Below are 24790 nucleotides of genomic sequence, written 5' to 3'. Positions count from 1 at the left end.
GTTTTTCGTCGGAGGGATGCTGATGGATTGGTTAATCACCCGAAAATTCGTTTTGAATTTTGGTTTTTAATTTTTTGGATTTTCGTTTGGGTTGATTTGTTTTTTTTTGCGGTTAACCAAATTGAATCGAAAACTTATTTTTTCGATTTTATTTTAAAAAATCATTTATATATTTTTAAATTTAATTATTTTTATTTATAATAAATATAAATAAATAAAAAGTTTAAAAAGTGAAAATTCGATTAAACCGAAAATCAAATCGAAAAATCAAAAATAAAGTTTGATTTTTAATGGAATTGTAAAATTTGGTTTGCTTTCGGTTTCAAATTTCAGATAAATATGAGTTCGATTAACCAAAATTTTGGTTCGAAGCAAATGAACACCCCTAAATTAGCCAATTTTGACATCTTATGAATTTTCTCAAGTAATTTTATTTCAAAATTAATTTTTTTTGTATTAGAGATTTATTTGTATAAGTACGAGTTTCCAAGCTAAATTTGAACCCATATGCTTAACTCGTTTTTACAAACAAATGAACATCAATGCAATGTCGATCAAAGATGATTTCCTTATTTACATCAAAAAATTATAATCCTATAAAAAAATAAAAGTGAAAAAATAAAAAAATTATAGCAATTATACTTAAAATTTTAACATGATCTATATTAAAATTAAAATTAATTAGAGGCGACGAAAATACAGAAGCCTCGTGGAATCCACAGTACAACTATAACCGAAGTCACCCATCTTCCCCCTCCACCGTAGGTTGCCAACGGCCTCCGCCGCCGACACAACGCCACACCCGAAGCTTCTGTGAGAAGATATCAATGGGGCTGGCTCAACTCGCTTCTCGAGCCCTCCTCCGATCGACCCGATACACGTCCAAACCCTATATCCTTCGCACCATCGTCTCCACACCAGACCGCCACAACTCCGAAGCTTCCGCAGCCGCCGCAGCTCCCGCCGAACCAGATCTCCCACCTAGAACTCCGGTTGGTGGCGCCCGAGTCCACCTTTCCAATCCGGATGACGCAATTGAGGTGTTTGTCGATGGGTACCCGGTCAAGATTCCAAAGGGAATGACGGTGCTGCAGGCCTGCGAGGTCGCCGGGGTTGACATACCGAGGTTTTGCTACCACAATCGGCTTTCCATCGCCGGAAATTGTCGTATGTGCCTTGTCGAGGTCGAGAAGTCGCCCAAGCCAGTGGCTTCGTGTGCCATGCCTGCTCTTCCCGGTACTGTGATTTGCTATCCGATCAAAATTTCGTGGCTTCTTGAAATTCTCAGTAAAAATATTTCAAGTGTGTTACTGGAAATAGATGATGCAAGCTAAATGTGGTGCTGGGGTTTTCTGTTTGTTTAAAAGTTTGCTGTTGAACGTGAACCATACCGGCTCGATAGATTTCTTGAGTTTAGAATGTGATGCGATCGGCCTGAATCACGGTTGAATTGATTCATTCTTAGTTTTGGATGCAAAATGTGGTAATGTGTTCGGTTTGTAGTCGTTGTGGCTTAATTATGGCATAATTTCTGGCTGCTTAATGATTTTACTCCCACTTTCTACTTTTTATAATAACTTTTTCTTTCATAAAATACTTGGGTTAGCTTCATCTTCTTAATTTAAGCTGCGTTTAGTATTAAAGGTTAGTTACTGCTGCCTTACTTATCTATTTAGGTTTGCTGAAGTCTGAACCTGCTCCATGTTGAATCAGAAGTTGTTTGATCTGTGTCAGGTTGCCCACCCCTGTTCGCCTTCTTTTTATTCGATCTGTATAAGTTCTTTCCCTATCGGATTAGTTTCGACCTGGTATTGATTCAATAAGCTCCACTATAACCAAACATCCGTGTATATTAGTAAGGTGATACTAAGTTCACCAGTAACAACTGCTCCATCCACAGCCCTCTAAAATGTCAACTCTCGTAGTGCATAAATTATATCCTGTAGTATTCTGGATGAGTTTAGGGTAGTTTGTAATTGTAGGCCTATTTTACCTACAGTGAGTTTGATTATTGATTTCATCTGTGTTGTGACCGAACTTGACATTGCCTGAAAAATTAGTGGTTGTCACAAGTTTGTTTTGTTTTTTCTTTGATATTATTTGTATTAATATTTGTCTGATACATTTAATAATCCCTCTGCAGTTCTGTAAAACAAGCAAACAGGTTTTGATTTGGGCTTTTCTTGTTTTATTTTTTGTTCTTCCCTGTGATGCATTGTTGAATTTTCCTTATGCATAAGGTTGCTTTTCAATCTTACTTTTTCTATGCCCTTTATCCAAAATCTGTTAACAGGAATGAAAATTAAAACTGATACACCTATTGCGAAAAAGGCAAGGGAAGGGGTGATGGAGTTTCTGTTGATGAACCATCCACTAGACTGTCCAATTTGTGATCAGGGTGGAGAGTGTGATCTTCAGGATCAGTCTATGGCTTTTGGTGCTGATCGAGGCCGTTTTACAGAAACAAAGAGATCTGTAGTAGATAAGAACCTAGGTCCGCTGGTTAAGACAGTCATGACTCGATGTATCCAATGCACAAGGTGTGAATCTCTATTTCTTGTGCTCTATTTTTCATTTGAGGTCTTATGTCTTCATTTGGAGATACACATGCAATCATGGTTCTTTCTTCTCTTCTCTGTGTATAATTAGAACTCGTTGAACTAGGCCAAAGATTCAAAGGTATGCCTTGATACTGTTTTTCCTAACTCTCCCACTCATGTAATGGTTCATTATATATCTTTTTTGAAAAAAAAATGGCTATGGAAATCAGAATCTTGTTTTTTTTTAATCTGTCACCCATACCTTTAACACGACATTTTGGAATTACTTTCGCATTTTAGATAATTTTGAGAACCTATATGGGGAAGAATTTTTAATGTTAATATTGATTTGACATGTATGTGAAGACATTTTTTTTCATCCAATGGTTTGAAAATGTGAAACCGCGTAATGGTTGGTTGAATTGGTGAGAATTTGATTTGGCAATAATCATTTTTGTGTAGTTGGTTTGAAATTGAAATTGATAAATTAATTGCAAAGATTGGCGGAAAAAAAGAAGCAATTCTTAAAGATTGGTTTCCAAATTGTGGTTGAATTTTTGAGAGTGGAGAAATTTTCGCCCCCAGTCCAACCAAATGACATTAAGTTGTTCTTTTTACTTCGTATTTTTGAAAGCTCATCAAGTTTAGGGTTATCTAAAAATAGGTTTGGCTGAACAGATACTGGCCTTTTTAAATTTCCTCATATTTTTCTTCTCTTCGCGTATATGCGTTAGTTCTTTGTGAATATTTGCGATTAGTATTGATGACATGCAAGCTTATTACGAGTGGATATGCTCATTAAATAGGTGTGTAAGGTTTGCAACAGAAGTGGCTGGTGTTCAAGATCTTGGAATGCTGGGTCGCGGTAGTGGTGAAGAGATTGGAACTTACGTTGAGAAGCTAATGACAAGTGAGCTGTCTGGGAACGTGATTGATATTTGTCCTGTAGGAGCCCTGACCTCAAAACCTTTCGCCTTTAAAGCTCGTAATTGGGAGCTGAAAGGAACAGAGAGCATTGATGTCTCAGATGCAGTTGGTTCAAATATTCGTATTGATAGTAGAGGTCCTGAGGTTATGCGCATTCTGCCCCGATTGAATGAGGTATTTTGTGCTTTATGTGCCATATTATGGTTGAATCTTACCCGTAATCTTTACGAGATTTTTTGTTATGCAGCACCTGTATATAGATGAATTCTTGTCGGCTTTATTGAACTTTCTTTCTTCGTTTTCTTTTCAGCAACAAAGCTGCTTAACCTTATAAGAAGCATAGCATAGATTCTGGTTTCAATTTATTAGCTTATCAAAACCGTTAATTAATTACAACCCGCTTGGTTAAGAGCCTCGTGATAATCATGCTTAGCTGTATTTAATCGTTTTTAACACAAATTCAGTGGGTTCTATGACTTTCTTTCTGCAATTACTTTATCTAATTATTAAATTTAAATAGCACATTGATTACATTGAATTTGAATAGTATATTGTTCTTAATATTATTGAGATGACATTTCTCGCCGGATGCAACAATTACCTTTGTTTAATTGCTCAATTTTCTCTGAATTGTATACGAAATTGTGCTTTTGGTGGATATGGACAGCCTTGGTGGGACGTATAGACATCTAAAAAGCTTATGCTATACAACTGATTATATCAAAATTCGAAACGTTGTCTCTGCTGGTGTTTGATTCTCGTACGTTTTGCCATATAAGTCTTTATTTTGGTTTTACATTGCAGCGTTATGCCTTTTAATAGTTTATTGACCATTTTTGCAGTCTTAGAAGTTAGACTCACGGATTTGTTTGTTCTGAAACTTGAATTTGTTAGTTACTGGCTGCGTATTTGTAGGACATCAATGAGGAGTGGATCTCGGACAAGACACGCTTCTTTTATGATGGTTTGAAGAGGCAAAGGCTGAGTGACCCCATGGTTCGTGGAGCAGATGGACAGTTTAAGGTTGTGAGCTGGCATGATGCGCTTGCTGTGGTTGCAGAAGTTATTCACCAAGTTAAACCTGAGGAAATTGTTGGGGTTGCTGGTAAGCTGTCTGATGCCGAATCCATGGTGGCACTAAAGGATTTCTTAAACAAGATGGGATCAAATAACATTTGGTGTGAAGGGAATGGCTCAAATCCAAATGCTGACCTACGAGCTGGATATATTATGAATACTAGCATCAATGGGTTGGAGAAAGCGGATGTTTTTCTTTTAGTTGGCACACAGGTAAATATTGTGATAATTTATTTATGGTTTAGCTCTGGAAACTTTAAATTAAGATATCTTGTCTTTTGTACAACTTGCTCAATCATGGTTTTTGCTCTTTTAAAAACAAAACAAAACAAAAAATTCATCCACATGGAAAATTTATATTATTTTGTTGAACAAGCGTCTATAAGTACCTTGGCATTGGTAAAAAAAAGTCTAATTTTTATCTTGCAGGGGGACTTGTCCATTAATGATTTGCTGAAAGTTTCGGAAGTATTTGTAGTGAAAAATACCTATAGTTGCTTGGTTTTAAGTTTATCTTTATTAGTTATTTGAATTCCTTGAGACTAGTATTTGGATCAATGAATTTGAAGCTAAGAATTTCAATTCCATAATAACAAATCTATTCCTTCATTTGGATAAATCCATTTCAAAATATATTTAAAATACTCAACTAGTTATTTTTGGTACGATAGTCATGGATTTGAAATCCATTTCAGCGTGGAGTGATTTCAAATCATTCCTTTAAGTAATTCCTCCGATTCAAATACAACCAAAGGTTGCGGTTGGTTACTAATCATGCATTGGTCCTTTCCATTTTGCCTATTCTATTTTTCAAGGACTCACTTGTTGATCAACGATGCAGCAAAAGTAAAAGTTGAAATTTTAGGACTGCGATTTATTAGCTTATATCAAATTTTAGAAAATTGCTGAAAATAGGTTTTAACTAATTGTGCTTTGTGTTTAGAGTTGATTGAGAAGTTTGCACAATCCGTTATCTACTGTTTCGACAAAATGGTTTCTTCGAATCAAGCGTTCACATTTACTTCAGTTCATTGCATCTTGTAATTTTCAGAATTGCACGAAACTTCTCTTCATTTTCGTTTTTTGTTTTATGTAAATGTGGATCTTTTAGCATGTGCATTCATCTAGAATAATCTAGTTTTTATGGAGTGGATGTTTTTTGCACCAACGGTTTTATGCAAGTGAATGAAATTTTTGGCTAATTATTATAGCATGGATGAAAACAGAGTAATTGTTCGGGTATTTTATCAGTATGCTATGCTAATGATTTTGAATTGTCAGCCAAGGGTCGAAGCCGCAATGGTGAATGCCAGAATACAGAAAACTGTGCGAGCAACCAATGCTAAGGTTGGTTATGTGGGCCCTCCAGCTGAGTTCAACTATGATCACCAGCATCTTGGCACAGGACCCGAGACTCTTACTGAACTTGCTGAGGGACGCCATCCATTTTCTTCTATTCTATCAACTGCTAAGAATCCAGCCATTATAGTTGGAGCCGGTATCTTTGATAGGAAAGATAAAGACGCAATTTTATCTGTTATTGATGCCATTGCAAAAAAGTCAAATGCAGTTACTCCTGAATGGAACGGTCTTAATATGCTGCTGCTTAATGCCGCCCAAGCTGCCGCACTAGACCTCGGACTTGTCCCTGAATCCGACAAAAGCATTGAATCTGCCAAGTTTCTCTACTTAATGGGTGCGGATGATACTAATTTGGAGAAACTTCCTGCCGATGCCTTCGTGGTTTATCAAGGTCACCATGGCGACAAGAGTGTGTATCGGGCCAATTTAATTTTACCAGCAACGGCTTTCAGTGAGAAAGAAGGGACATATGCTAACACAGAAGGGTGTGCTCAAACAACTGTGCCTGCAGTCCCTACGGTTGGTGATTCCAGGGACGATTGGAAAATTATTCGAGCATTATCCGAGGTGGCAGGTGCTCGGTTACATTATGATACACTCGGTGCTATTAGGACCCGAATAGGAACTGTGGCACCGAACCTCTTGCAAGTTGATGAGAGAGTGGCTGCAACATATTCGACTTCTTCCTTGAGACCTGAAACGAAGCAGAAGATGGATAAGGCCCCATTTGAAACGTCGGTCGAGAATTTCTATATGACGGATTCAATTTCCAGGGCATCAAAGATCATGGCACAATGCAGCGCGCTGTTGCGGAAGTGATAAATTATTCCAAAACGGTTAATAAAGCGCCCCGATACTTCTCTTTGGGTAAGATTTTAGTATTCATTCAGGACCAAGAACAGGGGAATGGAAATTTGTAACTTTTGTTTTTTTCCTGTGATGCCATTGATATGTATTCATTCATAAATGGCAAGAAGATGACTTGAGCCTGTGGTGGTGTATAACTTTCGTTTGGTGAACTTAAATCCCAGCAAGTACTTGGGCTGTTTTGAGTTCAAACAGCTGCAACTGTGTTTTGTTTATAAATATCAATCGGTTCAAGACTTTTTTTACCCTTAGAAAAAAAAAAATCACTTTCCCATTTTCTTTTGTTTTTTTAACCCCTTCGAGCATATGGTGTCATATGTCAATCTCCTAATATATGGGGAGAAAAGGTTGCATGGTAAATGGCGTGATTTCATGATCAGAGCATAGTAAGTAAGGGGAGAACCTGATTAAAGATATCTAATCGTGCCACCCCAAGGCATTGTCCTGAGGGTGGCGTGACGTGGACCCTATTGATTTTAACCAATCATGCTTTGCCACGCCACCCTTAGGGTTGTGCCCTTGGGGTGACATAGAATTTCCCTAAACGGAAAGTTCCACGCCATCCCAGGGCAGTGTCCTTTGGGGTGGCATAGAACTTCCCGTTTAAGAGATCAGCGTGCCACTCATTAGAAGCATGATTGCTCTATTTCTTTTCTTAATCGTTCCTTTGATAATAGGTCTATTGGTTAAGTGTACACTTGAAGTCTGGAACGATTATTGTCTTGTATAATCAAAATCATGGTCGAGTTCTTATTTTTGGCTTGTAGTCAATAATAAAGCATAGTTTTGATTGAAATTGTGCTCTTAACTGTGTTGATTTTGTAGGATGGGTATAAATCAAATCTTTTAGTGGAATCTTCATGGAAACAACAAAAAAAATACACCAACGGATTTACATTCGAACTTCCATAACAATCATCTTGTGTCATTTATATTCTGCTAACTGCCATTTAGTTTATTGACTATATCTAGTTAGATGGTTTCCTCACTTGTTATTATTCCTTGTAGTTCAACTGATCAGTCAATGTCAAGAAAGATAGTCTCAGTCAGTAACACACCTGAAAGTCACGAAAATCTTGCATCAATCGTGAATCACTCCCCTCTAAACTAGCCAATCGATCCTAACCAAAAAAAAAAAAAAATGGAATTTTGTACATGTATCGCGTGCGAAGGATACTAATGTTTTATACTGTGGAGGAATGCTAAACGAAATATTACATATCAAAAGTTTCGCGTGCGACGACACTAATATGTTATATCGTGGAGAAATGCTAAACCAAATATTACATATCAAAAGTTTCGCGTGCTAATGACACTAAGATTTTTTGTGTTAATTAATTTTTATGTATAAAATAATATTTAGTAATTTAAAATATTTAGGCACCGTTTAGTTTGAGTGATAGGATAAGTAATCCATAGATAAGTAATATAATGTAAATTAAAAATAAATAAGAAAAAATGGTTAATACATTATTTGATTTGATTGATAGATTATAATTTATTTGATTTAATTGATGTAAAATTATTAATTAATAAATAGATAAATAATGTGACGAGAATAAGGCGAAGTTGATTGAGATAAGTTATACATAGATTAATAATACATCAAACCAAACAATAACTTAGTATAGTTATAGATTATATTTATAGATACAGATATAATTGTAATTGTCGTTTAGGTTTCAACGATAAGTGGTTGTATTTTATTATATAGTGTAAATATATATTTAGTCTTAAAATTATTAAATTCATAGATTATTTTATCTATTATTTGAGATAATGAAAATTATGTAAAAAAAAAAATTACACTCTCTTTTACACTGCACGAACTATTACAATCCTCGGCAGAATTAAGAAGCAACAGTTCTGAAAAACTAGAAACGAAAATAAGAGAGAAAATTTATGAAGGAAAATAAAATTCTAAATCTTAAAAGAAATATGGAAATAGACTAGAATTTTGCGTAGACTCTATACTTAACTATGCATTATTTGAGTTTATTGAGTAGACGAGTTAATTAATGATCAAACAATAGCTCAAACTCTAAACTTCACCTCAACTTGTGTAATAAATTCTTCGGACTTGCCTTCGACCAAATTTGTGTAAACAAGTTCCGTCATTATTATATCCTTGTCATATTATTTTTATTAAGGTTTTTTTATAAAAAAAAATTCAAAAATTGCCTTTTTTGAAAAATCTCTAATATCTTATTTGTGTATATTTTAAAATTTTTAGATTTATATAGTCTATCATCTTAATAAAAATTTTGAGAAATTATTAATTTGAAAATAACAAAACTTAAAAAAAAAATTCAAATGTATAAGCACGATATCTCAATAAATGAACAAAGGTATCGCTCGATTTGTGGATATGATAAGATATATCATATATGTTATAAATGTTTTAAGAAAAATGAAAAATAAAAATAATAATTAGAGTCATTAGACATGAGAGTTGAGACAATTAGATTAACTATTTTTTATAAATTGCTGCCGTTTTTAACAACAAAAATTAAACTTATCAAGTTGCAAAATACTCCATTTTAAAAAATATTTTCTAGAAAAACAAAACCAAAGTACCAAACAAACCATACATTCTTACAGCACAATGCCCAAAATAAAAATTTTCCCACAATATTGAAAATGAAACCAAATATTATAAATCATACTCCAAAAACCTTGGACAAACAGAGCCAACATTCACCAAAGTTCTCCAAAGCTTAAGAATATAAAATAGAGTCATCCTATCCACTTTATTGTTATTAATAATAACATCAGCAGTATCATTACACTGACTGAATCAAGAAATAAACGAGCACGAAAATGCACGTCGAAGCTCAAGGCTTTCCAAGAATGGTGGTCTCTGCAATCATGGAGGTGACAACATATGGATCCATGTTAGAAGCAGGCCTCCTGTCCTCAAAGTAACCCTTGCCTTCTCTCTCGGTGTCTCGGCCAACACGAACCGATGCACCTCGGTTCGCAACGCCCTACAAGTAGAAACATTCCATACAAATTGTATTCGATAAGTACAACGTTATTCACAACTATGGCTTTGATATTTGAAACTAGTATTATCAAGACTCAAAGGATGAAAACATATATATATATATATATATATATAAGATTAAAGATCTAGTTTTTTACCCATTTGAAGGTCTTGATGTCAGCGGTTTCGTGCTTTCCAGTTAGACGACGCTCATTGCCTTCACCGTAGGCAGCGATATGCTCTTTGTGCTTGAGTCCAAGCTTCTCAATAGCTTTCTTAATGACTTCGTAACCTCCTTCTTTCCTCATGGACTTTGTGCTAAACGAGTATCAAATGAGAGAATGCGATTTAGTGATATAGTCTAATATAATGTTTATGAAATCGTCTAGGAATTCAAATGAGTGCATTACCTGTAGTTAGTGTGAGCACCAGCTCCATTCCAGTCACCCTTTTGTTAAAAACAGCATATAATCAATAAGGGAGCGACAAGACTCAACAAAGAACACCCGAAAACGTATATTCCCCTTTCACCAACCATTTTGGGGTGACGCATTTAATTTTTTTATGCCAGGTTACCGAGAAAAATTAAATAAGGCGAGACGCAGAAGGTTTACCTGGATAGGCTTGGGATCGAACGAGACAACCACCCCAGCGATCTCAGTAATCCTCTGTCAACAATGAATAAACATTTCAAAAAGTTCATTTCATTTTCTCATTTGTTACACGAGAAACACGGTGAAAGTCACCTCTAGGATGTAACGAGCCATCCACACTTCATCGCCGGACGAGATGCCAACAGACGGTCCTACTTGGAATTCCCACTAAAATTGGTAGCACAATTTAGAATGAAATTTTTAGGCCGAAAAAATACAACGGAAGAAATATTAGAGGCAACCGGCTGTACCTGGCCAGGCATCACTTCACCATTGATGCCACTTATATTGATTCCAGCATAAAGGCATGCCTTGTAATGTGCATCAACAATGTCACGTCCAAAAGCTTTGTCAGCTCCAATACCACAATAGTATGGGCCCTATATGGAATAAAAGGTCAATACTTAACATATGTATGTATAAATAAATGAAGGAATCCCGAAAGAAAATACCAAGAAAATGTTGGATTTAGGATTATAATTACCTGAGGTCCAGGATAACCTCCAGTCGGCCATCCGAGAGGCCATTTAACTTCCTTTTGTAAAAGAGTGTATTCTTGTTCAATACCGTACCTAGCAAAGATAAAAAAAAAAAATATAAAAAAAAATAAAAAATTGAGCAATCACAAGCCAATAAATGAGTTGATATATTCTGCAACAGAATTAGAGATACGCTACCATGGCTCTTCAGCTTCAACTTCAGGTTTGCTGAAAATCTTGGCGGCGCTGTGTCTCTTGTTAGTTGGAATTGGTTCACCAGCCGGAGTGTAAGCATCACACATTACCTGTGAGAGACAAAAATGTTTTTAATTTCGCAACAAATCTAGAAGACATTAAGAATTGAAATATATAATTAAGTTTAATGGATCAACTCACCAATATGTTATTTCCCCTCCTGAATGGATCTTTGAAGATCGCTTGAGGACTGTTTTATTGCATAATAACACACAATGATAAATATTTGAATCTTTCATGGAGAACAATATCAAAAAGAGAAAAGATGACAATGTAATAGAAAATACTTACTATAAGATTACTTCACTGTCTTCTCCTGGGGCTTGGCCAGTGCTGGATCCATCATAGTTCCACTTGGGAAGCTTCGCAGGATCCTTTATGATTCCAGAAATAGTCTGAGAGGAAAAAAAATGGCCCATTTATTATAACTCAAATACATTCAAGGAACATGTACAAGAACTTTCAGCTAAGGAATTACTTACCCTGGCTTTACTCCTAAGGTCCATACCGGAGCCACCAATCCTGCCAATTATATATTTAACACAAGTTTAGTAATCGATAATAATGGATTAAAAAAATTTCGGGAAATTGGATAAAAAAGATTTCGGGAAACTGGATAAAAAAAATTTCGGTAAAAAAGTTCATTAATCAAATTGGAGTATTATGTATAATAAAACCATTGAACAGAGAGCACCATGAATTTATCTGAAATAGGACAAAAACCAAAATAAATAGTCTCAAATCAGATTGGGATGACACAAGATTCCCTCAGAAATAAGCCATAGTTGAATTACTTACAAAAATACAACAAAAAAAATTGCGGGAATTATAATTACACTCATTTTTCCTCAAGATTAACAGGAAAAACAGGTAGCTTGGTTGACACTCATTCGGCATCGATGGCGCATAGTTTATTAGATACAGAAGGTGCAGTAAGCCTTATAAAATATTGTGCTTCTTAATGGAACTGAAGTGCTGTAAAGGATGATTATGAAAATATCCAAATATGTAAAGAAATTTCAGCAAGCATAAACAAAATATATAATTCACAAACTATTAAATGCCAGATTTGCCAATGAAACAAATAAATGTCAGTCTATACTCTATAATAAAATATTAATGAATGTTATAATACATTTCATGGTTTTCTATCCTCACATGTAAGGTGAAATCAAAGGGGACTTTCCATGCTACGCGTGGATCAGACACAACCACTACATTCCCTAGGATACGCATGAATTCTCGTGATCCCAGCATGGTTTTGGGATCCAATCGGGATGCGCAGCGGATGTGTTATACCCAATGAAACAGAGTCGGAAACAAGAATGAGCTGCTGAGCCCTGAGGCTCTTAAAAACTATGTTGTGCTCTAAGGAACCACTTAATCAAACAACAGTCCAAGAGCTAGCAAAAGAGGCCATTTCACATTCAAGATACAGCAAAGAAATTTAAGATCATCACAGAAAAATCATATATTTCCCATCTCAAGAGTAGATAAGCATAAATAAAAGAAACAAATGCTACTAGAAGTTAAAAAATAACATGTTAGATCGGATCCGCAGTCAACATCAGTTTATCAACAAAAGAAAAAATATATATTATATTATATTATATTATAAACCAAACCAGTAGATGACCAGTTATCATCATTGGTTGATTATGGAAAAATTAGATAATAACACGTTAATAAACTATAACCATACGCAAATCTAGGATCTCGTTTCATGAGTTAAACCAACAAAACATAACACAAAAAAACCACTCGCTTTCCATCACGAAATGAACTCGTTTCACAATGATCCAAAACATGGAAAACCGAAACACATGTGAATGAAAAAAGACAACAAAAAACAGATCCAAATCCAGAAACCATCCAGCCCAAATCTCCTGATCCCAACAAAAAAAAAAAAAAAAAAAAAGTTCCAGCAACATCAAAAAATAGAGCATCTCACTCTAAAAAACACACCAGACATATTCTGCAATGATCTTATCAGTGGATTCAGAGAGGTTGAGATTGATGAGATCTGAAAGCAACGCCATTTTTTTGTCTCTGAGTCTTCCTTTACCTCTGGGGTGACTGAATAAAATGATTGAATTGATTTGCGGAGCAAGTGTTTGTTTTATAGTGGCAGATCTGAGGGTTGATGACATATATATGACACACGAACTCTGACATTATTGTTAAAGCCTATCTTTTTTTTTAAATTAAAAATTTAGTTAAAAAAAAAAAAGGAAACTTTTATTGAAAACTAAAATTAATTACCCTTTTCCTTGCTTTCCTTTAAGATTGATATATTTTCACACATATTATGAAAATGCTTGAAAAAATAAATTTTGTAAATCAATTTCTCATTTTACTTTTGTTTAACGATGATTTTAACGCATCTCAACTCCGATGTTTTTATCATTAAGACACATGAGAAGATCAGTAATACATGGACGCACAACTTGGCTCGTTGAGTAATTTCATTTTCCTAAAATTTAGGATGGATTCATACTTATTTTTTCTTACCTGGTTATCTGAACTTGTAACTAAGGGATTTATTGACTTTGAATTTAGGAATATGATTTCATTTTTTTTAAAAAAAATGAAGATTTTAATAGTATAAAAATTTGTACAAATAGTTAATTATTTAATATGTGTAAAGTGATAAAATAATGAGAAATATATCATTAAATATGGAAAATAGAATATATAATTAGGATGAATGAAAAAATATATATCTCCTAAATGAGTGGGACGGAGAGAATAATTAACAAAAAAATTTTCCAAAAATTAGGAAATGATTTTGAGAAAACATTTGGCATAATTTTATTATCAAATTAGTTAATTTAAGGATTTCCCACTTAATAATAATATTGTATGAATGAATAATATTTTTAAAACTTTGTAAGGATTTCCCACCAGAAATCCATAAATTTTTATGATTTTATTGTTTACAATAAAGTAATAAATCAAAATTTAATGAACGTCTTGTTTAGTTGCTTATTTATACATTAATAACACAAATTAGAATAATTTCAAATGACATAATTACTCATTGAACTTGAAATTTATTCTAATTAACATGAAATAATTTTTTATTTTTTTAAAATAAATCAATGAATTTGAAATTTATCAATTCAAATTCAAATGCAACTTAAAATAATTTTTTTTTAAATCCTTAAATAGCTTTTTCTAAAAAAGCAATAAAATAAAAAACTTTTTTTTCTAAAAAAACAATAAAAAATTTTTTTTAAAATAAAAACGGATACGAAGTGGGTTGTTGAGATATATGTGTAATTGGTCGTCGCTGACTAACTGACTTTGCCAAGGAAAGGAATCTTAGGTTGGATTTCGTCACATTATTTTACACGCAAATTACAACACACACGTGTATATATACTAGCAAAAATACACACATTTGGTGTAAAAATTACATAAGATACAATCATTGAAAGAAAAATTTGAGTAAAAAAAAATAAAAGGACATGAAATGTTTATGTTTTTACATAATAAAGATGAACGTGAAAGATAAAGTGAGATAGTGAGAATGAAATATTATTTTCTTATCCTTCTTATATTGTTTTTTTAAAAATTTTAATTAGTATAATTAAGAACATTTAGGATCTTCACATTAAAATACCAAATATAGTTATTATGAATCACTCTTCCTTTAATAAATAATAAGAGATATATAGTAGCGGAAAGAGAACACCTGTTGTACGTGATATAACATGTGAAAAATATATCAGCTTTATTTATTTATTTTTAAAAAAATAGATTTTTTAAAGAGTTTTTATTCGATTTTCGTGTGATAATTAACTTTAAAAAATAATAAATTTTAGTAAAAAAAAATTTCTGGATTATTTTTGAATCAAACAACTAAGATGTGCTCTCTCTTTTTAGGTGGTCATATCATGCCAAGGTAATTACTAAGAGGTGCTCCCTCTTTATAATATAGTATAGAAGTATAGAAGTATATATATATATATATATATATATATATATATATATATATATATTATAGAAGTCAAATTAGTAAAAACCTTTTATTAAAATGCAAATAAAAATTTAAAAAATAAAAGATTGTTGTTGGGGATCGAGTGTGTGTAGAGTGAGGGTGAATATATACTTTAAAATATTTTGCTTAGAATATTGAGAGTTGGGTGAATGTTAGTCCACTCAACCATTTTTCTCAACTTCCTAGGTCATGTGAGCAATTAGAAAAGAAGTGCGGAAAAAGCTCACAAACTTAGGTGATATCGACCGGTAAAAAAATGCAATGCAGTAAAATAATAAATGAGTCAAGAGTTTTATGAAAGTTCGAAGGCAATCTCCTTCTACGTCTCTCCTTCTTCCACACAAGAAGGAATTCATTAGAAGATTTTGGTAGCTGCAACGTCTTGTAATTCACCCACTCCGAGAATAGGACTTAGACACTGCATATTACGGAACTCCTAGATTTTCAAGGATAAGATTCTAAGTTCTCTTATCAAACTTCTTTCAACACTGTGATTCTGACTGAGTTCTTCAAACTCAGATTCTCAAATCCCTTGAATGTGCTTGTGTTGTTCAATCAATGGTTGGATTTGAGTAACCCTGAGAGATCCTTAGATGATCAAATACTTTTTTCTGATAAGCGAGCTAGGGTTGATGAGCAAAGTAAGATGATTTTCAGTAATCAGTGGGTTGGCTCAAGATCGTCAAAAATTCTTCTTGTTTCTTTTCTTGAGCACTTCCTTTATAAGGAGTTCAAACTTCCAACGTCTTAATTTACTTCAATAAATGCAGTTGTCCTTGGACTGTTTTATTTGCATGAGTTGTCTCATATTTTCTCCTGATATGTAGTTTGTTTTAATAAATGCTTGATTGAGAAACTTTTCTTATTTGTAGGAGACAATGACTGCTGGAATTTGAATAATAGTACTTGCAATATATGTTTGTTGCAATTCTGTCCATTCTTCTCATCTCTCTTCATAAATGCTTCAGACGGCTTATAAATGCTCATGATTTTTGCATTAAAGATGTCTTATCAGATAGTCATTGAGCAGAGCTTGTTTGAAGTACTGATCGGCTGACAAGCCTTCAAGTAGTTGATACTTATCGAGATCAGTAGAACGATCTTGAGCAAGTAACCGATAGATGTAAACTTTGTGATAAGACCGATAGAGACAATTGAATGCTTGTAGTCTTGAACGGTCGATTAAAAACTCTTATTAAAATGTTTCATCGGTCAATTTTGTGAAATATATAGATTTACAATCTGATCCAACTCATGAAAAATTATTATTTTTTATGTCAAAACTATTACGTCTTCTCATTACAAATGTGTCTATACATATCACGGATTTAACAAAATACATACTATTAATTTTTTTAGTTTTCAAATTGATTTATGTATGCAATATGATGTTGAGATTTGCGAACAAGTAATAAAGCATTGTCTGTAGTGACCCTGCATGGAATCACCTACTAACTGACAACTAATAGCATGCATTAAACTTAATACAGCAAAATGTTTAACAGAGTAAAAAGTGCGGAAACATAATCCATAATTTACATATCAGCTTAGTAAAACAAGTCCAGGCTTAATACTGTAGTGATACAACCATATCAAAAAGCTTAAAGTAAACTATCTAAAACATTTATACAGCTAAACAAATCCTGCTGTATAAAATCCCCTGAAAAGCTCCGGCTCCCTAGTCCTGCCTCGAGCTACCGGCTCCGTCCATCTTGCGACCTGCCCCGTGGAATGGGGTGTCCAAGATAATAACCAGGACGTGAGCGCTAATGCCCAGTACACAAACATGAGTACACGTATATATATGATGCATGCAACATGATGACTGGTAAAAGGTCATCTGAAAAGTCATGCTCAGTACCGGCGCCACATGAGTGCTGTCACCGCACGGATCAACCTTTGGGTGCAACCACACTCGTCTAGTACACCAGAGTAATCAGACATACATGTCCCCACCGTCACGGTACTCTCAGTGACAGACTATCGAGTATAGAGCTGAGCGGCTCTATAATCAGGTATATCAAGGTATAGGCTCAACGTGTATGTGCACATGATATATGAATATAAAAAACGGTAAAACATATATCATGCCACATAATAATGTCAAATAAATGCAACATATAAACATGTATACTCGCTGGCAATTTCAGTCGATGTGTACGCACCTCTAGGCTAGTTCAAGTCTAGTAGAATCCTAGGTTCCAAGCTTATATTCAAAAGTTCACCGTATCACTACACAAGTTCTATAAGCCTTAAATAAGCAAATAAGTACTCCCAAAACTTAAATAGATTCCCAGACCATACCTTCGTCCGTAGTAAGCCCTTTGAAGTCGCTGACTCTGGATGACTATAACAACTTCTTTGTTATTCCAGAATCTCACTATTACCGATAGGGCCCTCTGTATAACGCTTACTATAAACTGAACACTCGAAATACTTGATTTATATCTAATTTCTCGTCCGAATGGCCCTATTTATAGGCAAAATCTACCGGAGTTCGGAGCCTCCGAACTGGGGTTCGGACCCTCCGAACCTGCATGTGCGACACTTGTCGAAAATCGCGGATTAGTCATCTAGCATTGCTGTCTGGAGGAGCTTGGAGCTTGACTAGGTTCGGAGCCTCCTAAGAGCTGGGTTCGGATGGTCCGAACTTAGTATCTGAGTTCGGATGATCCGAACTCATTTCAGTGCCTCCGAACTGTCCGAGACCCCCGAGACCCTTCCTATCATTTTCGGACGTTCCGGAGCTGATTTTTCACTTATTTTTACCAAATAAGGACTCCTTAATCATGTTTTGGCACTTTTAAAATTATATGCCATATCATAGCATGTAAAGTGGAACTTGGATACTACCTTTATATGTAGTGATCTATCTGGTAATTCTGAAGTCCGATTAAGTTCTGAAATTGGTTAATTACTAACTATTAATCATATTTAACATATTATTATCTTAAAATGGAATTTGGGTTACTACATTGTCGAACATATATTTAATCAAATTTGTTAAAATTACTCTTCCATTATGGCAAATCTATTGAAAAAAGTACTTTAAAAGAAAACAAATTGATTTATTTTGAATATATATTTATAAAAAGAACCTAAATTTACAGTTAAAATACTAGGAAATATATTTCAATTTTTGTGAATGAAATTGACATTTTACCTAAACCTAATTGTAGAAGGTGGGTGACATCTGGAAACCCAAATGTTGTTACTCCTCTGTTTCTATTATCTTATTTTGAAATAAAGATTATGTGAGCCTTTGTTTTTTCCGTCTTTTGGGTGGTTTTATTAATTAATCAGTTGGTCCCCTCTAATTAAACTCTTTGGATAGTGGGTGGAGTTTCGGTGTTTGTTTTTGTTTTTATTTTTAAAAAAATTATTTATTATGGTTCTGTAAGTTAATTACTAAAATTGGTTTTAGTTTCTTTAGTATTTTTTTCCGTAAGAAATGCTGATGCGGTGTTGTATACGAGAATGTCTGTGACTGTGTTATATAAATATTGTATCAATTTCACGTCAGAAAACAAACCAAAATTGCATGAAACAAAGAAAAAAGACCAAGTGTGAAGGGACATGGATGCAATTACTGATTCTATTAAGAGAGTAGTGACATGTGGTATTTGAGTTGTTATATGATTTAAAATATTATAATTGTGTTGTTATCATTAGCTATAATTTTTTTTAAACGACATCTGTTTGATCCTATAATTGCTATCAGAGACAATGTCATGTGTTCGATTATCATGAATATCAAGGATTAAAATTATTGAGAATTAGATTGCTGGTGTACAATAATTTCCACTGCTTGAGAGTGGTCGAAACATGAAGTTTCGACTATTAAAACATGACGTTTCGACTATTATATATATATATAGTTTAAAATATTGAAATTGCATCATCATCACGAATTATTTTTGATAAAACAACAAATGTTTAATCCTACCTACAGAATTTTAGCTCATAGTTATCCGTATCATTAATAAAGAGTGTAAAAGAATATAATCAAGCGATATGAAGAAAATTTTAAAGCTTGAATTCGTTATATTCAAGCTCGAAATTTTAACATTTTTTGCACAAGTACGAGTTTGGCTCGTAATATTCGAACATGTTTATGAGCTACTCGAAAATTAAGGGTCAAAATATGTTTATTTAATAAATATTATATTATTTTAATAAAATGTTTGGAGCTCGTGAGCGACTCACAAACTAGCGAACAGATACTCCTAGGGGTGGAAAATTTTATATAAATCCCGACCCGTCCCGATTTCCAACCCGATCCCGTCCCGAAATTTTTCTGACCCGAGTGGTCGGGATTTTTTCCGACCCGATTAATTTCGGGATCGGGATCTAGATAGGCTACTCTTCCCGACGGGATTCCCGACACGACCCGACCCGAATATAAAAATAATATTTTTTAATTAAAAAAATAATTTTTTTAAAAATTTTATGTTTTAATATTAATGTTTTTATAATTATATACCATATTATTTTTTTTATATTTATCTTTTTTAATATTAACATTGAGTTATAAATTTTTTTTTTTTATTATTAGGATTCCCGACCCGACCCGAATATAAAAATAATATTTTTTTAATAATATTTTTTAATTAAAAAAAATAAATTTTTTTTAAAATTTTATGTTTTAATATTAATGTTTTTATAATTATAAACCATATAATTTTTTTTATATTTATCTTTTTTAATATTAACATTGAGTTATAAATTTTTATTTTGTTTTTTTATTATTATAAATAATTATATTTTTTTTATTAATTAAGTAGTTGTTTAAGTTTATTTGTAATGTACTAAAAATGTTTTAGTTTTTTAATGGTTATATATAAAGAAATTTCAATTTATTTGTAATTTATTAAAAAATTGTTTGATTTTTTTCATAATTTTTTTTAAAAAATATTTTCATAGAATTTTTTTTTTAAAAAAATATTATTCGGGATTACCCTCTCCCGACCCGACGGGATCCCGAATGTTCGGGATCCCGAACATTCGGGTCCCGACACTTTTCAGGTGCGGGATTGGGAGAAAAAAATCACAATTCCTATCAGGACGGGAATCGGGTAAGAGGATTACAGGACGGGTCCTGACCCGATTTCACCCCTAGATACTCTCACAACTCTTGAATGCATATAGGTCTTACATGAAATGATCCAATGACTAATGTACATCGAGTGTGTTACACGTCCGGTGGTGCATAGTCCCAACCTTTGTAAGATGATTTTCGATCACCTTCGATCCCAAACATTATTTCGTTCAACCAAACTCCTCTATGAATTTGGTAAATCTTCTTTAGTGTTACGTCAATTGAGCTCAAATTTGTCAAGTAAAAGTTCAAACATATTCAAGTACGTTCAACTCAAATTTAACGATTTCTGATACAGATCCAGTATTTTGAATTTTCATGCTTGAGTCTTAGGTCGTCGTCTGACTGAGCTTTAAGTAGTGTTTGAGAGAGATTTTAGAAAGCACTTTTCAGTTTTTTTACACAAAATTTTGAAATTTTATGAAATTTTATGAAAAAAAAACTAAAAAATACTTCTTAGAAATTAATTCTCTCAAACACTACCTTACGCTCATAATTGCTGAAATAGAATGACCAACTAGCTGAGAAAACTCGAAAGCCCATACGATCTTCGACTTTCCAACCAAAGTACTCGACATGTGTTCAACTGATCATTATATATATATATATATATATATATATATATCAACGTGCTACGTGAAATGGGGTGGGTGGGTGGGGTGGGTGCACTATTTTTTTTTTAATTTTTTTTTAAATATTTTCTTAATTATACTATATATTATATGATATTGAAAAGGAGATTATATTACTCAAATATTTAGTAGTGATTGCATTATTTGAGTTTCATATATAGTAATTAAATATTGTTAGTATTATTATTTTGTTGATAAATATATTATAAGAACTATACTTGTATGTTTTAATTAGTAAAATGTGAATATTAAGCAACACATTTTATTTTAAATTTTTGTAATTACTAACTATTTTGGAAAAAAAAAAATCGCTTACACTCAAAGGATTTTCTAGGTTTTTGGATAGTGTTTGGTCATTTATAGTTCTATACTATATATTATAAAGTATAAAAGTTATAGACAAATTAAGTTTGATGTTTGGTGTAACATTTTCGTATAACAGTTATAGATGACAAACATATCATTTCATGTCCTATATCCAATAGGCGGGTTGGGGTTCTTCTATGATCCACTGGGTGATCTGGGTCATTCATTGGACCGGGCCCCACGCACAGGGGCCGAACCCCACACACAAATTGTGTGGGACCCGGGCCAATGAATGGTGGATGCTGCACCGGATGAAATTCATCCAGTGCAGCATAGAATGGCCCCCAATAGGCATAGCGTGTATTTCACATTTTCTGAAAATATATAGACTATTATTTGCATTGATAATGTTTTGGTTCAGATCATGATTTATATTACTTCCATCTAAACCTTGAGTTGAAGCGCATTTTTCAATTTGATTGATTTAAAAAACCGATTCAAATTATTTTTAAAATAAGCCGAGTATAAAGAGCTAGCTAGGTACAAATAAAATTTGGTTTGATTTTGAACGCAATTTTTGAACTTCCTAAGCGATATGATTGAGTCCTACACTCCTAGTTTTCCTTTTCTTTTCTTTTTTGTGAAAAAAAAAAATGAGACATGCAATTTTTTTTAAGAGAAGAAATTTATTTTTAGATTTTACGAGTAGAAAATTTATTTTAAATTGATTTTTTTCCCCTTAATTAATATTTTCTACTTTGTCGACCTCGTGCACATTTAGACGCCGCGCAATTAATAATAACTAGCGGTCGCGCACACGCATTGTGTGTATAACATAATAAATGAACATAATATATATTAATGTGCAATGAATCTTGAAATATGATTATGTCATTGTACATAATGGCAAAATATATTATCATTATATGCATGCGTGTAACAGAGTAAATGATATATATTATATGTTGTTTCTCATATATTATATGTTAGTATGACATAAATTTATTAATATGATACGTTATAAATAAAAAGCAATCTTATATGCAATAAAATAGACAAAAATCAAACATGAAACTTATTGATAAAAGCCAAAAATCAATGGAACACATAAAATACATATATAAAGTATCACCTTCTCGATGTGGAGATTGAATATGACTTGTCTTTGTGTTGCCGCTTTCGAAGGTGGAGTTATTGGTGCTATAAGTGATTGGGCATAATCGAGATTTGTTGTTCCGAATCGAAGCATCACCTACAAATATAAATAATTAAATATTTCATCCGATCCAGAATATATAAAAAAAATAAAATAAAAATGGATTTATGTTATGTAAAATATGTACCTATATATGTCTGTGTAGGCAATTAAAACAGTTGTCTATTACGAAGCATTTCACACCGTCCACGAAATAGATGCACATAGTCAGTATATTTATGAGAAAAATGATGCACTTTAATTTTAAAAATTAAATTATAAATAAAATATAATTTGAAATTTTCTTTTATTTCTATCATAAAGCATCTCAATTCATTTACTTAGTAATAAATGAATAGTTTATTTATCTACGTTAGCAATTACTACAATGAAAATATGATTACGTGTTCAAGGTATAGAAATTATAGCAGTGGGAAATTAAATCAGTATAGCAAACAAATTATTAACAAATGAATAAAAAATTAAATGAAAATAATAATTTTTTAAAATTTACATGGCCGAGGCCTATGAACCATAAAAACATCTAAAAAATTTCGCAATCTAAAATACTATGGGTAAATATATCGTGGCTGGGCAATGCAATGGAGATTTTGATAAAACAAATCATCAGAATTGATAACCGAATCGGTTATACACAAATGTGTATGAATTTTGGAATAATAAATAAACATGATTAATGTCAAACAATAAATCTAAAAATTAAAATTATATTTAAAAATTCAAACAGAAAATCATACAATCGTAAAAAAAAATGTAATAGTTTCCATAAAACACCACATTAATTTACGTACATGAGAATTTTCATAACATGACCAAAAAAAATATAATATGTGTAGGAAAAAAATATACGTGAGTTATCATTTGTGAGAACTTATGTTGAATGCTGTTTTATTATGATTTTGCTGCTAGTAAATTAACGAAACTACCTTGGTTGATTGCAGGAAAATTGTTTGAAGTTGGCGCATTCATTGATTCGGTTCAACGTCTTTGCGGCGGCGTGCAAGTCGATCTTCTTGTTGTTCATCGCATCTCATTGAAGCTAATATATCCAAGGGCATAGCCAGAAAATTTTTTCACCCTGGGCTGACTCATCCGATAAAATAAGAACATAACGTGTTGGAGAATGCTCTATTCGATTTACTAGTAGCTTTTGGTTTAAAAAATAAAAACATAGTTTTCTTCTTGCCTCCTTGAACTTCCATTGAAACAACCAACCTATTCATGAATATGAAGAGCTACATTAGCTCCAATCTCAAGTCTTGGAACATAAGCGTGAAGTTAACATAAACTAATGAAAATATTTTTTTCATTTCCAATGCTTAAAAAATATTGATCGAGCTCCAAGCATTCACATAAATTATACAGAAAAGAAAACAATAATTTATTAATAATCAGCCCATTTCAACCTCATTATTTTAGTTTGATGTCTGATGATATCTCTGTTCTCATATCTCTTTATTGTTTATATATAAATATTTTCATTAATCACTTTTCTAATGTACTTTTAAGTTTTAATCACTTTTCAAATGTATTTTTAATCACTTTTCTAATGCACTTTTAATCACTTTTTAATGAATACACTATATTCGAAATCTTGAACTAAACTATGCATTTTAAATTGTAATTGTGGCATGTGGCGTAAATTGGGTTTATAAATATATAAAAACAACAACACAAATTGCTAAAAAGAGACTCAATAACCTTCAAAGTTCAACAAATAAATTTTAAACGCAAATCACAAATCACAAATTGCTAAAAAGAGGCTCAATCACGAAATCACATCTACCAGCTTAAGATTTTCGGTTCTGGGCGGCAGTAGTCGTGTTCATCATTTTGAAAATGATGTTCAAAATTTCAGTGAGAAACAGCTGTGGAAAAAAAAAAACGATGAATATGATCTTGTGCTTTGATTTTTGATTCGATGTAAAAAAATGGAAGAAAAAATTAATTTATAAAATTAATGGGCTGAAATAAAAACTTGATACTGGGCTGCATTCCAAAATAAATTAAATCTATACATACTATTAAAAAAATTTTAATATAGGGCTGGAGCCCACCCCAGCCTTTGGGGTGGCTCCGCCCCTGAATATATCTATTATTTGTAAGAACTCGAACACGATGTCGCCTAGCATTCTCGATATTCCATCCCATGAAAGACATTTCCTATATATCATAATTACTAAATAAGATTATATTGAATGTTATAAATAGTATGCAAACCATTAATTAATTGATTAAGAATTTAATTATGGAAGTCATGAAGAAAAGGCAAAATGAATAGCAAAGAAGAAGATAATTTCACTCAACTTGAAATAACGTCAGATGCTATTGGAGTTCAGTCAAATAAATTGCAAGAATGAAAAATATTTTTTTGTGGGTGGGGTTGAAG

General features: G+C 32.8%; 2 protein-coding genes across 3 annotated transcripts; one reads left to right on the top strand and one right to left on the bottom strand.

Moving 5' to 3' along the window:
• Positions 1 to 677: 677 nt before the first annotated feature.
• LOC140860114 (NADH dehydrogenase [ubiquinone] iron-sulfur protein 1, mitochondrial) lies at positions 678 to 7009 on the top strand. Of its 2 annotated transcripts, none has more exons than XM_073262928.1 (5): positions 678 to 1236; positions 2294 to 2540; positions 3347 to 3641; positions 4383 to 4757; positions 5826 to 7009. In XM_073262928.1, the coding sequence occupies exons 1-5, from the start codon at positions 828 to 830 to the stop codon at positions 6723 to 6725; spliced, it is 2226 nt and encodes a 741-aa protein (XP_073119029.1). In that variant the 5' UTR covers positions 678 to 827; the 3' UTR covers positions 6726 to 7009. The 2 variants fall into 2 exon arrangements, with proteins under 2 accessions (XP_073119029.1, XP_073119030.1); XM_073262929.1 differs by lacking the exon at positions 678 to 1236 and adding an exon at positions 1272 to 1483.
• Positions 7010 to 9407: 2398 nt separating this feature from the next.
• LOC140867419 (glutamine synthetase cytosolic isozyme 2) lies at positions 9408 to 13266 on the bottom strand. The gene is made up of 12 exons (XM_073272491.1): positions 13112 to 13266; positions 11629 to 11668; positions 11438 to 11541; positions 11288 to 11336; positions 11090 to 11196; positions 10897 to 10984; positions 10664 to 10792; positions 10506 to 10580; positions 10374 to 10427; positions 10170 to 10207; positions 9918 to 10077; positions 9408 to 9760 (listed from the first exon to the last, which is right to left on the bottom strand). The coding sequence occupies exons 1-12, from the start codon at positions 13183 to 13185 to the stop codon at positions 9608 to 9610; spliced, it is 1071 nt and encodes a 356-aa protein (XP_073128592.1). The 5' UTR covers positions 13186 to 13266; the 3' UTR covers positions 9408 to 9607.
• Positions 13267 to 24790: the final 11524 nt, after the last annotated feature.

This window comes from Henckelia pumila, chromosome 4, assembly GCF_033568475.1.
Source record: "Henckelia pumila isolate YLH828 chromosome 4, ASM3356847v2, whole genome shotgun sequence".
NCBI classification, from domain to species: Eukaryota; Viridiplantae; Streptophyta; class Magnoliopsida; order Lamiales; family Gesneriaceae; genus Henckelia; species Henckelia pumila.
The sequence above is the reverse complement of the archived record's forward strand: the minus strand, read 5'-3'. Positions and strand labels throughout refer to the sequence as shown.